Source organism: Dipodomys merriami, unplaced genomic scaffold, assembly GCF_024711535.1.
Source record: "Dipodomys merriami isolate MVZ:Mamm:240054 unplaced genomic scaffold, mDipMer1.0.p SCAF_519, whole genome shotgun sequence".
Lineage (NCBI taxonomy): Eukaryota > Metazoa > Chordata > Mammalia > Rodentia > Heteromyidae > Dipodomys > Dipodomys merriami.
In genome coordinates this window covers 70,290-82,376 of record NW_027206090.1, presented here as the reverse complement: position 1 = coordinate 82,376, position 12,087 = coordinate 70,290, and the positions used below count along the sequence as shown (strand labels likewise).

At 72.5% G+C, this 12,087-nt stretch overlaps 1 protein-coding gene across 7 annotated transcripts in view; it reads left to right on the top strand.

Annotated features, from left to right (window-relative positions):
* Positions 1-11,526, top strand: part of LOC138810981 (epidermal growth factor receptor substrate 15-like 1) — a 37,055-nt gene extending 25,529 nt beyond the window's left edge. For 2 of the 7 annotated variants that reach the window (XM_069998422.1, XM_069998421.1), the window contains exons 19-25: positions 388-524; positions 652-709; positions 1,146-1,228; positions 5,439-5,568; positions 5,912-5,956; positions 9,816-10,000; positions 11,313-11,526. In XM_069998422.1, the coding sequence (XP_069854523.1) occupies positions 388-524; positions 652-709; positions 1,146-1,228; positions 5,439-5,568; positions 5,912-5,956; positions 9,816-10,000; positions 11,313-11,456 (782 nt within the window). In that variant the 3' untranslated portion in view covers positions 11,457-11,526. Of the gene's footprint in view, positions 1-387; positions 525-651; positions 710-1,145; positions 1,229-1,487; positions 1,544-5,438; positions 5,569-5,911; positions 5,957-9,815; positions 10,001-11,312 lie in introns of those variants that run through there. The other 5 variants (XM_069998424.1, XM_069998426.1, XM_069998425.1 and 2 more) reach the window with 5 other exon arrangements.
* The last annotated feature ends 561 nt before the right edge of the window (positions 11,527-12,087 follow it).

Sequence of the window (12,087 nt, the reverse complement as noted above, 5' to 3'; positions counted from 1 at the left end):
CCACTGGCACTGGCTGTCTGTCGGTGGTTTTTAACCCAGCCTCGTGAAGAGCTAGCCTCTGCACGCAGCCAAGTTCCACATCTTGCGCACGCCCTGGCCCACGCTGGCCGCGATCTGCCGTGCACAGAAGCTGCCCGGCCTGGGCAGGTGTGAGCGGGTCAGCCTGCATCCTGACCGCTGCCTGCGCAGCCAGGGCCGCTGTGCCCCACCCCCCACTGGGGTAAGGGGCTCCACGGGGCGCCCACCCACGAACCCCAGGGTCCTTTCCAACAGTGTCCTGTGAGATCAGAACCATTCCTGTCACCCGCAAGCTTCCCATGCATGTGCCTGCCCCGTCACCTCCTCCCAGGCCACCTCCACCACTCACCTCTCCACCGCCCCCCCCAGATCCCTTTGGTGGGGACCCTTTCCGAGAGAGCGACCCCTTCCGCGGCCCTGCCCCGGACCCCTTCGCCAAGAAGCAGCCGCGGAGCGACCCGTTCGCCGCCGACCCCTTCGCCAAGACCCCCGGCGCACCCGCCTCGGTGAGCCCGGCCCACCAGCCCCCCATGCCCAGGGCGCGAGGGCCCCGTGCTCCACTCTCCCCCCTGCCCTCCCAGGGGTCCCGTGGGTCTGGAGAGGCCACAAACCCACCGTCTCCTGTCTCCTCAGCTCGACCCATTCGAGGCCAGCGAGCCCTTCGCGTCGTCCGATGTGTCGAAAGCATCAGGTGAGTGGGCCTGGGCCCCTGCCCGTGGCCTCATGTTCTCCAGGGGGCAGTCATGGGGCGGGGGCAAAGGAGACAGCACCGCAGACGCGTGTCTCGGGCTGGGCACAGTGGTGCACGCCTGTAAGTCCTACTTGGGAGGTACAACTGACCGGCCCGGGCTGTGTGATGACCCCTGGCTCTGAAAACAGCTCTGTGTCCCCTCGCCACGGACATTGTTGCCTCCGCCCCTCCCAGCTCTCTGGGGCAGCAGGCCGTGGCCCCTGCCCCCTGAGCTGTGGCCACGCAGGGGCCCTGTGCCAGAGCAGGCAGGAGCTGTGGGGCCCGTGTTCCCGCACGCGGCAACCCCCTGCCTTGGGGACCCCGCCTTGTCCTGACCCCCGAGGTACGGGGTGCATTCTGTCCCTGGCCGTGACCCCTGCCTCCCGGTGCCTTGCAGATCCCTTTGGGACGCTGGACCCCTTTGGGAGCGGGGCGTTCGGCAGCGCCGAGGGCTTTGCTGACTTCAGCCAGATGTCCAAGGTGAGGGGCGCGAGCCTCGCCGTAGGGGTGGGGGGGAAACCCCGGCTTGCCCCCCCAGGCGTGTGTCCCCCTTGACACGGGTGGCATGGCTCGGGCCCGGCCGGGGGCACCGGCACTGGGCCGGAGTGGGTGGGTGCGGGAGGCGGAGCCATGCAAGCCCGCGGTGCCCAAGCCACGTCCCGCGGGCTGCAGGGGGCTGGAGCGTGAAGTGGGCATAGACCTGCCCTGGGGAAGAAATGACGCCGGGGCCCCTCCCCAGGGCAGAGCCAGCTCGTGAGCACCGCCCCTGGTGTGAGCCCCGTCCAGGCCGCCGTCCCCCGTCCCCCCCCCCACGCACTGTGGCCACAGCTTCACCCAGGAGCCCTGTGGGGCCGGCGTGTGCTGCAGGACGGGCACCGGCCAGCAGGGGGCGGCACAGTGCCGTGGCCAGGAGGCCATGGGCGTGTGCTCGGTGCCCAGGGCATCTCTCAGCGTGTGCGTGTGCAGGGAGCCGCGCTTTCCTCCCTGGTCTCCCCTCTCCCTGGTGTGACGCGGGAGCTGGTGGCCTGGCACGTGGGACAGGGGCCGAGGGCAAGAAGCGCCCCACGATGCCCACAGGCACGGAGGTTCCTGGTTTTCTGTGTGCATGGTTGATCCTGGTGTGGAGAGCCGCCGCGCCCCGCGGGCCCAGCTCCTCACGCGCGGCCCTGTGCCGCCGGGGCCACACGCGGTCCAGACGGGCGGCGACTGCACACTGCTCCAGGCCGCCTGGGACGGTGCAGACGTGTGGGCCGGGCGGCACCGTGGGCCGGGCCCGGGCCGGGACTCAGGGGAGCGCGGCGCCTGCAGCAGGGGTGGGGTGTTCAGCACGGGGTCCGCCCCTGACACGGGGCGCATCTGCCACACGGGGGCAGCAGCCCGTCGCTCGTGGCTGCGCCCCCTGCAGCGTGCTCCCCACACCCTCCCACCCCCGCCAGGCTGCAGGCCTGGGCCGCGCGGAGGCCGCGGGCAGGGCGGGCAGGGCGGGCAGGGCGGGCAGCCTCTCGCTGGGCCCGGCCTGCCCTTCCCTCAGAGCCGCCCTGCAGCTCCGCCGTGGCCACGCGGCCTGGGGCCGGTCTGTGGGCCGCATCTGCGGGCTGTGGTTACGTTGTTTTTCAAGAACGACCTCAGGTGTGTCAACACTGCCGGGAAGCGAAACCGCGGCCGCTGCGCCGAGCCGAGCCCGCCGCGCTGTTGTTTTCCTGAGCTGGCTTTTTCTTTTCTCTTTTTCCTTTGCTTAAAAAAACTCAGCTCTCTCCTACCCCGGCAGGGTGGGGCCTGGAGCAGCAATGGGGGGCAGCCAACACCCCAAATGCCAGCACCCACCCCAGCCTCTCCCTGAGCCTTCTCCCCAGCCTCCTCCTGTGTCCTCCCCAGCCTCCTCCCTGAGCCTTCTCCCCAGCCTCCTCCTGTGTCCTCCCCAGCCTCCTCCCTGAGCCTCCTCCCCAGCCTCCTCCCCAGCCTCCTCCTGTGTCCTCCCCAGCCTCCTCCCCAGCCTCCTCCTGTGTCCTCCCCAGCCTCCTCCCTGAGCCTCCTCCCCAGCCTCCTCCCCAGCCTCCTCCTGTGTCCTCCCCAGCCTCCTCCCCAGCCTCCTCCCCAGCCTTCTCCCCAGCCTCCTCCTGTGTCCTCCCCAGCCTCCTCCCTGAGCCTCCTCCCCAGCCTCCTCCTGTGTCCTCCCCAGCCTTCTCCCCAGCCTCCTCCTGTGTCCTCCCCAGCCTCCTCCCCAGCCTCCTCCCCAGCCTCCTCCTGTGTCCTCCCCAGCCTCCTCCTGTGTCCTCCCCAGCCTCCTCCTGTGTCCTCCCCAGCCTCCTCCTGTGTCCTCCCCAGCCTCCTCCCTGAGCCTCCTCCCCAGCCTCCTCCCCAGCCTCCTCCTGTGTCCTCCCCAGCCTCCTCCTGTGTCTTCCCCAGCCTCCTCCCTGAGCCTCCTCCCCAGCCTCCTCCCCAGCCTCCTCCCTGAGCCTCCTCCCCAGCCTCCTCCCCAGCCTCCTCCTGTGTCCTCCCCAGCCTCCTCCTGTGTCCTCCCCAGCCTCCACCTGTGTCCTCCCCAGCCTCCTTCCCGAGCGTGTTCTTGCTGGGCACCCCTGGCAGACCCTGCTCACCCTCCAGGCCCTGGACCCCATCGCATCCCCCCACTGCCCAGGAAAGAGATGCAAATAAGTTCCTCAAAACGTGTTTGTGGAGGGCCCTGAGAATAAAATGAGAGCCACTTACATAACCCGCCCTGGTCTCCCTGCCCGAGCCCGGGAGAGCCCCCCATGAGCCACGTGCCTCCTCCATGTCCCCACCCCCACCCCATGGTCCATCATCAGGGACTTCTCCTTTTCCCCTCTCCTGGGCCGCGCTCTCCAGGGCTGCGCTGCCCCCGCAGGCAGGGCCACCTTTCTAGAGGTCAGCCCCCGACTCTGCAGAGGCCGCTTGGACCCCCGGCCTCGACCCAGCCCCCCAAACCCTGCTCAAAGCAGCCACCGCACCCCAGCTCCTGGGGGTAGCGCCTGTCACCTGGGAGGGCGCCGATTGGCCGGCGCTGGCCCCTGGGGGTGGGGTTGTCACTTGGGAGGGCGCCGATTGGCCGGCGCTGGCCCCTGGGGGTGGGGTTGTCACATGGGAGGGCGCCGATTGGCCGGCGCTGGCCCCTGGGGGTGGGATTGTCACATGGGAGGGCGCCGATTGGCCCCGCGCTGATGGGAGGGTGCGCCTCGTGCCTGGCCGGGTGGGCTTGGCCGATGGCCGCCTGTCACCACTTCTGTACCTGCACATGCCTGAGCGGGTCCACCGCAGCAGGATCCGAGCGCATGGGGAGCCCGCCCGGGACCCCCAGTGCCTGGGGAGACGTCCCAGGCCTCCGCCATTCCTTGCACAACACTGCGACCGCAGGGCTGCACGCCAGCGCTCGGGGGGACCCGGGTTCAAGGCCAGCCTGGCCACACAGCCGGACCCGCTCTCCAGAGAACACCCGTGACGCCCGCCGACCCCACGCCCCGCGGGCTCCCGGTCAGCCAGAGGCAGTGCGGGCCGCCCGCAGCCAGGGGCTCGGGCCAGCCCAGCACAGCCCGGACTGACACCCCGGGAAACAGCGCCTCACCAGCCATGGCGCAAGCCGTGCGCAGAAGCCATCCAGAGCCCAGGGGCATTAACTTCTGGAATTTTCTGTGTAGTGTATTTGGTGTCGGGAGAGCCGGGGTGGGTGGGTGCGGGCCGCACGTGCCCCAGCCCGTGCCCCGGAGGTACCACGTCCTCACGGTGCTGAGCCAGGGCCTGTGGCTGTGCGTGTGGCACTGAAGGTGGGGAAACTGAGTCAGCCAGGGCAGGCCTGGCTGGCTGCAGCCTGTCATCGGAGGCTCCCAGCAGCCCCTGCGCTGCCCCTGCCCATGTCCACCAGCGTCACCGACGGTGGCTCGAAGCGTCCACCCTAGACCCAGCAGCCCACAGCTAGGCACAGTGCCCAGGAGCCGCAGCCTGACCGCAGGTGCAGGCCCAACTAGCGGGCTGCAGCGCCATGCCAGGCCTATTTCCCTGTGCATAGAGGAGGCATGGTAGGGACGGCGCCTGGCACCTGGGAGGCCGCCGATTGGCCTGGCGCTGGCTCCCGTGGGCGGCGCCTGGCACCTGGGAGGCCGCCGATTGGCCCGGCGCTGGCTCCCGTGGGCGGCGCCTGGCACCTGGGAGGCCGCCGATTGGCCCGGCGCTGGCTCCCGTGGGCGGTGCCTGGCACCTGGGAGGCCGCCGATTGGCCCGGCGCTGGCTCCCGTGGGCGGCGCTGGCACCTGGGAGGCCGCCGATTGGCCCGGTGCTGGCTCTTGTGAAGCGGTGCTTCTCCCCGCTGGGCCGGCAGCCCGGCCCCAACCGAGCCAGCACCCTCTCCGTCTTCACCCGCGCGTGCTCTCGTCTGGTGGTCCACCCTCGCTCCATCACCCATCCACCCACCAACTGTGTGCTCTTCCTCTTCCTCCTCCCACCTGTGGCTTGTGCGTCCTTCTGCCCACCACCCGCCCTCCTTGCGGGGTGGGGGCTGGATCTGGGCCGGGGCCCGGTGTGGGGCCCACCGGGAGGGTGGGGAACGCAGGGACTCGGGCTGGGCTGGGGGCGCTAGGGGACGGCTCTGCGCGGGAGCCCGGGCCCAGGGGGAGCGGCCGCCATCCACGGCGGCCTGGCGAGACTGACGGTGTTGCCTCTCCCGTGTCCTCTCTTGCAGCCCCCCCCTGGGCCTTTCCCCGCGTCCGTGGGAGGCGCGGCGTTCTCAGACGACCCCTTTCACGGTGCGCAGCACACGCCGGCTCTGCCGCCCAAGAAGCCCGCTCCGCCTCGGCCCAAGCCGCCCAGCGGTCAGTACGCGGCCGGCTCCGCGCGGGGCGCGGCCTCCGCCGCTGCTCGGGTGGGGCGGGGGCGCGCGCGGAGCCAGCGGGTGGACGTGCCACGCGCGCGCACAGGCGCGTGGGCCAGCGGCTGCACGGCCAGGTGCTGCAGCCGTGCGGGGCACGGGCTCGCGTGGAGCAGAAGCCGCTCCGCGTCCAGCGCCCATGGACGAACGGGGAAGACGCGGGCGGCTGTGCCCGGAGAGGCCGGGACAGGCGGGGACGTCCCCGGGACGTGTGCGTCTCGCGTGTCGTGGGCAGGCCGGGTCCGTGTGGGGTGGAGTCTGATCCTCCCCCTCACTCTCCCACCCAGAAGCGGAGGCTCCAGAAAGCGGCCCCCGGTACACGTTGCTGTCCGGTACGTTCCCACGGCACGCGCGTGGGCGCTAACGGCGCATGCGCATCAATGGCCTGCGTGTTTGTGCACTGACGGCTCGCGCGCATGCGTGCTGACTGTGGGCAACCCGTGCCTGCCGACTGCGTGTACGCATGCGCATGCGCTAGCGGCGTGTGCTGCGTGCTGCGAGCCCCGCGCTCCGCTCCTCCCGCTCCTCCCGCTCCTCCCCTTGCTCTTCACGCAGCACGGCAGCCCGGCGGCCAGGCCCGGTGCTGGGGCCGTGCGGGACGAGGCAGGGCCCGGCCCCCGCCCTGGGGCTGGGGGCCGGAAGATGGATTGCAGCAGGCGTCCCGCACTCGGGACCCTTGGACATCAAGGTGGGAGCTGAGCCCACGAGCCTCAGTTTCCCCCAAGAACATGGGAGGAGCAGGCGGGGTGGGCACGGCGGGTGCCCGGGTCGCCCGCGTGGGTCCGCGTCTCGCGTGGGGAGGCCGCAGCTCCCAGGCCTCCGGGCACCGCGCGGTGGTGCGGTTCGGGGCGCGGGGTCCCCAGCCGCCCGCGGCGGGGCCTGCGCAGCCTGGGCTGTTTTTCTAGAAAGGTCTGTCAAGGTACGGGGTGGCGGCAGGTGGGGGGGCGGGGAACCGCTTTCTTTGAAGCAGATGCAAAACAGCCCCGCGGCCGCCCCGAAACCGTCGGTTAGAGTCGGGGTGCGCGCCTCCCCAGGTAAACAGCGCCGGCCGCCCTGCAACGGCCGCGCGCGCGGGCGGCGGCGCTCTCGGGGTTTCTCGGGTTTCTAGGTAAAAGTTGTTGATTTGCAAAGAGAGAAACAGATTTTTTTCAAGTGCAGGAAACGGCTGTGGGCGCCAGTGATTGGGCCGCGCCCCGCCCTGCCGCTTCCTGCCCCTGCCAAGGCCGCCACGGCCCCTCCACCGGCCGGGCCCTCCCCCTCCACCGGCCGGGCCCCTCCCCCCTCCACCGGCCGGGCCCCTCCCCCTCCACCCGCCGGGCCCCTCCCCCCTCCACCCGCCCCCCCCAGCCCCAGGTCCCTCTCTCCGCGCTCCCGCCACACAGCCCAGGGAAGGCTCGACCCCCGTGGCTTTGGGGTCCCCGCCCCTGCAAGGCCTTGCCCGGCTCCTGGGGGCCCCAGGACGGGGCGGGGGTCAGGTCGGGGGCCTCCTCGCGCCCCGACCTCATGTTTACGGTGCCAGCGCCGAGCGCGGTTAGCGCCTCGGCCCCGCTTAACTACCTCAGTTCCGCTCCCACGATGCGCCCCGGAGATAACGGCCCCGACGCGGGGTCACCGGGAGCCCCGACCCGGCCCAGGGGCCAGGAACCCCGCACCCCACCGCGGAGGCCGCTGGAGTGCGCGCTGGGGGGCGCGGGAGGGGGGGCGTGGGGGTCCGGCCGTGGGGGCGCAGGCCGTGGGGGGCCGGGTCGTGGGGGCGCAGGCCGTGGGGGGCCGGGTCGTGGGGGGCCGTGGGGGGCCGTGGGGGGCCGGGTCGTGGGGGGTCGTGGGTGGCCGTGGCACCTTGGCGCTGGGTTGCGGACGGAAGCGTTGGCTCTGTGCCCCGCACCCCTGGCTGGTGCTGCCCTGCCCTGTGCCCGGTGCTGGGAGCAGCCCGGGGTCTGGGGTCCACCGCCCCGGGGACCCCCGCCACGCAGGCCCCGCGCGGGCACGCACGCCTGCGCCCGTGGGGAGCGTCTGCGGGGTGCGAGCGTGCGGGGCGCCCGGCCTCACCGTCCCGCGGGAGGGGCCGCAGAGCCAGGCAGCCTGCGAGGCACGCGTGGGCGCCCTCGGGAGCCTTAGAACTTTCCAGAAAAGCAGCTTCGCTAGAGCCCGGCCGCCGGGTGCCTGCAGGGCCTGGGCAGTGCCCCCCACCCCACGCCCAGCCCCCCACAGCCCAGCCCCCCACCCCACAGCCCAGCCCCCCCACAGCCTAGCCCCCACCCCACGCCCAGCCCCCCACAGCCCAGCCCCAACCCACGCCCAGCCCCCACCCCACAGCCCAGCCCCCCACCCCACAGCCCAGCCCCCACCCCACGCCCAGCCCCCCACCCCACAGCCCATCCTCCACCCCACGCCCAGCCCCCACCCCACGCCCATCCTCCACCCCACGCCCATCCTCCACCCCACGCCCATCCTCCACCCCACGCCCAGCTCCCCACAGCCCATCCACCCCACGCCCAGCCCCCCCACAGCCCAGCCCCCACCCCACGCCCAGCCCCCCACAGCCCAGCCCCCACCCCACGCCCAGCCCCCAGCCCCCACCCCACGCCCAGCCCCCCACCCCACAGCCCATCCTCCACCCCACGCCCATCCTCCACCCCACGCCCAGCCCCCCACCCCACGCCCATCCTCCACCCCACGCCCAGCTCCCCACAGCCCATCCACCCCACGCCCAGCCCCCCACAGCCCATCCTCCACCCCACGCCCAGCCCCCACCCCACGGCCCAGCTCTCTACTGATTGGAAAATGGTTTTGGGGGAGCATCGGTGTTGGGGCCTCTGACTCGTATCTTCGCCCCCCCTCCCCCCGTGGGCGCCGAGGGCGGGCGCGGCTGCGGTGTTTGGGGCGGTGCGCACACGCGCTGGGCGCCGGGCCTGCGCTCCGAGTGGAGGCCGCGCGCGGAGCCGCGGTGTGCGGTGTGCGCCGCCTCAGCCCCCCCCCCCAAGCGAGCCAGGGAGGGCGGGTCCGACCCGACCCGACCCGCAGCCCGCAGCCGTCCAAACGTCCAAACTGCGGCCGTGCCCGCAGCCGCGCCCCACCCCTCCCCTCGGCCCCCGCGGGACTCCGAGGAACCGTCCTGGCAGACCGGGAAGCCATGGCACCACAGGCCCAGGCTCGGGTCGGGCGCCCCACAACCTGTTTGAGGGGGTGCGCCACACGGAGCCCCGCAGGGCCAGGCCCCCCACTCCCTCCCAACCCCTTCCCACCCCAACCCCTTCCCACCCCAACCCCTCACCCTCTCCCACCCTTGCCCCGCACCTCCTCCCACCCCTCACCCCCTCCTACCCCCCCGCACCCCCTCCCACCTCTCACCCCCTCCCACCCCCCCACCCCCCCTCCCAACCCCTCACCCCCTCCCAACCTCTCACCCCTCCACCCCTGCCCCGCACCCCAGCCCAACCCCAACCCCTCACCCTCTCCCACCCCTGCCCCGCACCTCCTCCCACCCCCCGCACCCCCTCCCACCTCTCACCCCCTCCCACCCCCCCACCCCTGCCCCTCACCCCCTCCCAACCTCTCACCCCCCATCCCTGCCCCGCACCCCCTCCCAAACCCTCACCCCCTCCCACCCCCCCACCCCTGCCCCGCACCCCCTCCCAAACCCTCACCCCCTCCCACCCCCCCACCCCTGCCCCGCACCCCCTCCCAACCTCTCACCCCCCCACCCCTGCCCCGCACCCCCTCCCAAACCCTCACCCCCCCACCCCAGCCCCGCACCCCCTCCCACCCGAGCCCGCAGGCCGCGGTAGAGCAGCGGGGCGGCAGGCTGGTCCCAGCCGCATGTGTGCGTGGGCTCAGGCTCCAGGCCGGTCCCGCAGGTGTGTGCAGGGGCAGCCCTTCCCAGCGGTCCCTGCGGCAGCCGTGGCGTGGCGCACGCGCGCGTGTGTGTGTTGCGCGCGCAGTCACGCCGCTGGTGGGCTGTGGTCGTGGCTGGGCCCAGGGCGTCCGCAGGCCCGGCCTCCTCGCGTGGGGCTCGGCCCGGCCCTGCGCGTGCGCCTGCGTGCCTGCGCGCGCCTGCGTGCCTGCGCGCCTGCGCGCCCCCGCGGTCTGTCCCGGGCTGGCGCAGCCCCGCCGCTCGGCCCCGCCCGCCCGTCCGGTCACGGCCTCACGCGTGTCCTCTCTCTCTGTTCTGTTCTCTCCCCCGCCCTCCAGGTAAAAGCACCCCCGTGAGCCAGCCCGGCTCCGCGGAGCCCCCGCCCCCCGAGCCCCTCCAGCCGCGGGGGGCCCGCGCCGGCGACCCGCTCCAAAATAGAGAGGGGCTGGGGGCGCCGCTTAGCGGAACAGACCCCTTTGTCCCCTCTAAGGCCGCTCCCGCCGGCTTTGCCGACTTCACCTCTGTAAGTTGAGACCCTCCCGCGCCCTCACCCCGCTTCCGCGTTGGGGGGCTCGCTGCGCCCGCTCCCGCACCCCGGGGCCCCCACCCCGGCAGGGGCACCCCGGGCGGGCCCGTCCCGGCCCCCCGCGGCCGCGGCGCTGTCGGCGGTTGGCCGGTGCCGGCGTCGCCCCCCGCCTGGGCCGCGCCCGGCCGCCCCGCGCGTCCCCCGCACGCTCTCGGTTCTGTGTTGTGCTTCTTGGGGGTGAGATGGGCTCCTGGGCCCCGGCTCCGGGTCGGGGTGCGGCTCTGTGTCGGGGGGCTGCCGGCACCCCGAGGAAGGAGGGTGGACGGGTGGCAGACAGGCCGCCCACCCCGTCAGCGCCCAAACGGCGGGCGCGGGCGCGGGTGCGGGTGCGGGCCTCCGCTTCCGTGGCCGGGGCGGTGGGGGCGCGGGCGGGGGCGCGGGCGGCCGGCGGGGGCGGGCGGGGCGCGGGCGTTGGGCAGGGGCGCGGGCGGGGCGGCGGGGGCGGGCGGGGCGCGGGCGGCGGGCGGGGCGCGGCTCACCTCCGCCAGCACCCACGGTGCCCGCCCGTCACGGCGCCCTGCGCCCCTGCCTCTGTCATCACGACCACACCAGAGACCCCTTTTCTGGAAAGTTCTCTGGGACCTGACGTGCAGCGCCCCGAGGCCCCAGCCCCCCTGCCCTGCAGCTGCGCCCTGGGCTGTCTCCACAGCTGCGCGCTGCCCTTGTGTTCCTCCCAGTGATGTGTTGGAAGGTTCCAGAAGAGAAGGGCAGGGGCGGGGAGGGAGGACTGGCTGGCGTGTGGAAGCCGAGGAGGGAGTGGATCTGGGGTGGGGGAGACCCGGCCCGGGCTTGAACTCGGGTGCGTGCTCAGAGCTGGCTGGCGCTCTGCCGCGCGAGACACAGCACCACTTTTGCTTTTCCGAGTGATTTAGTGGAGAGAGGAGTCGCTCAGAGGTTCCGGCCCAGGCCGGCCGCGGGGCACGAGCCTCAGATCCCAGCCTCCCGAGTCTCTGGGACTGCAGGCGGGAGCTGCGGGTGGCGGGGCCTCCCGGGGCGGCATTGAGATGGGGTCTTGCGCCACGGGCCCGCACTCTGCGGCCCCAGGTGTGTGATCGGGGCCCGCGGCTTCTTTGCGCCCAGGCCGGGGCGCAGGGCAGAGGCGGGGAACGGGGCCAGGGCTCCTGGAAGAAGCGGAGGCCGGAGCCCAGCCCAGGGCCCCCAAATACCCCCACCCATCTCAAGAAAGGCCCCCAAATCCTCATCCAGAGCTCCCGTGGCCGCCCGCGCTGAGCCCCACCTTCCCTTGCAGTTCTGCAATGAGGAGCAGCAGCTGGCCTGGGCCAAGCGGGAGAGCGCCAAGGCGGAGCAGGAGCGGCTGGCGCGCCTGCGGCGGCAGGAGCAGGAGGACCTGGAGCTGGCCATCGCGCTCAGCAAGGCCGACATGCCCGCCTAGCACGCGCGCGCACGCGCACTCCTTGTACAAAATGAAGTTTGAATGATTAATATAATATTTTAATACAAAACACCCAGCCCTTCTCTCCTTTCTCCCAGAAGCCCGGGGCGCGCGGTGCTGCTGGGTGGGAGAGGCCGGGGTCGGAGGCCCCGGGTGGAGAGGCCGGGGGGGGAGGCTGGGACACTGCAGGATGATGTTTTCACAGCTGAAAACAGGAAGTTTGTCCTAAATTTGTGCTGCTATTCACGGGTCTTTTTTTTTGGGGGGGGGTCTGGTCGTGGGGCCTGAACTCTGGGCCCCCTCAGCTCCTCAGCTCAAGGCAAGCGCTCTACCCCTTGAGCCACAGTGCCACTTCGGGCTTTTTCTGTGTGTGGTGCTGAGGAATCGAACCCAGGGCCTCCCGCTTACGGCGAGCGCTCCCTCGGAGCCGCCATGCCGGCTTCCAGTTGTCTTTGTGACGTCAGCACAGCCTGAGCCACGCGGGGAGCCTGGCCGGCCACCGGGGACCAGGAACAAAGGGGGGGGGGCCGGGGGCAGCACCTCAGGCCCTGACCCCCCATCTGGGCCCCCCCCCCCCTCCCGGAAGCTTCCTCTGTTCATCTCTTTGTTTCTGGCTTTTCATAACATTTTT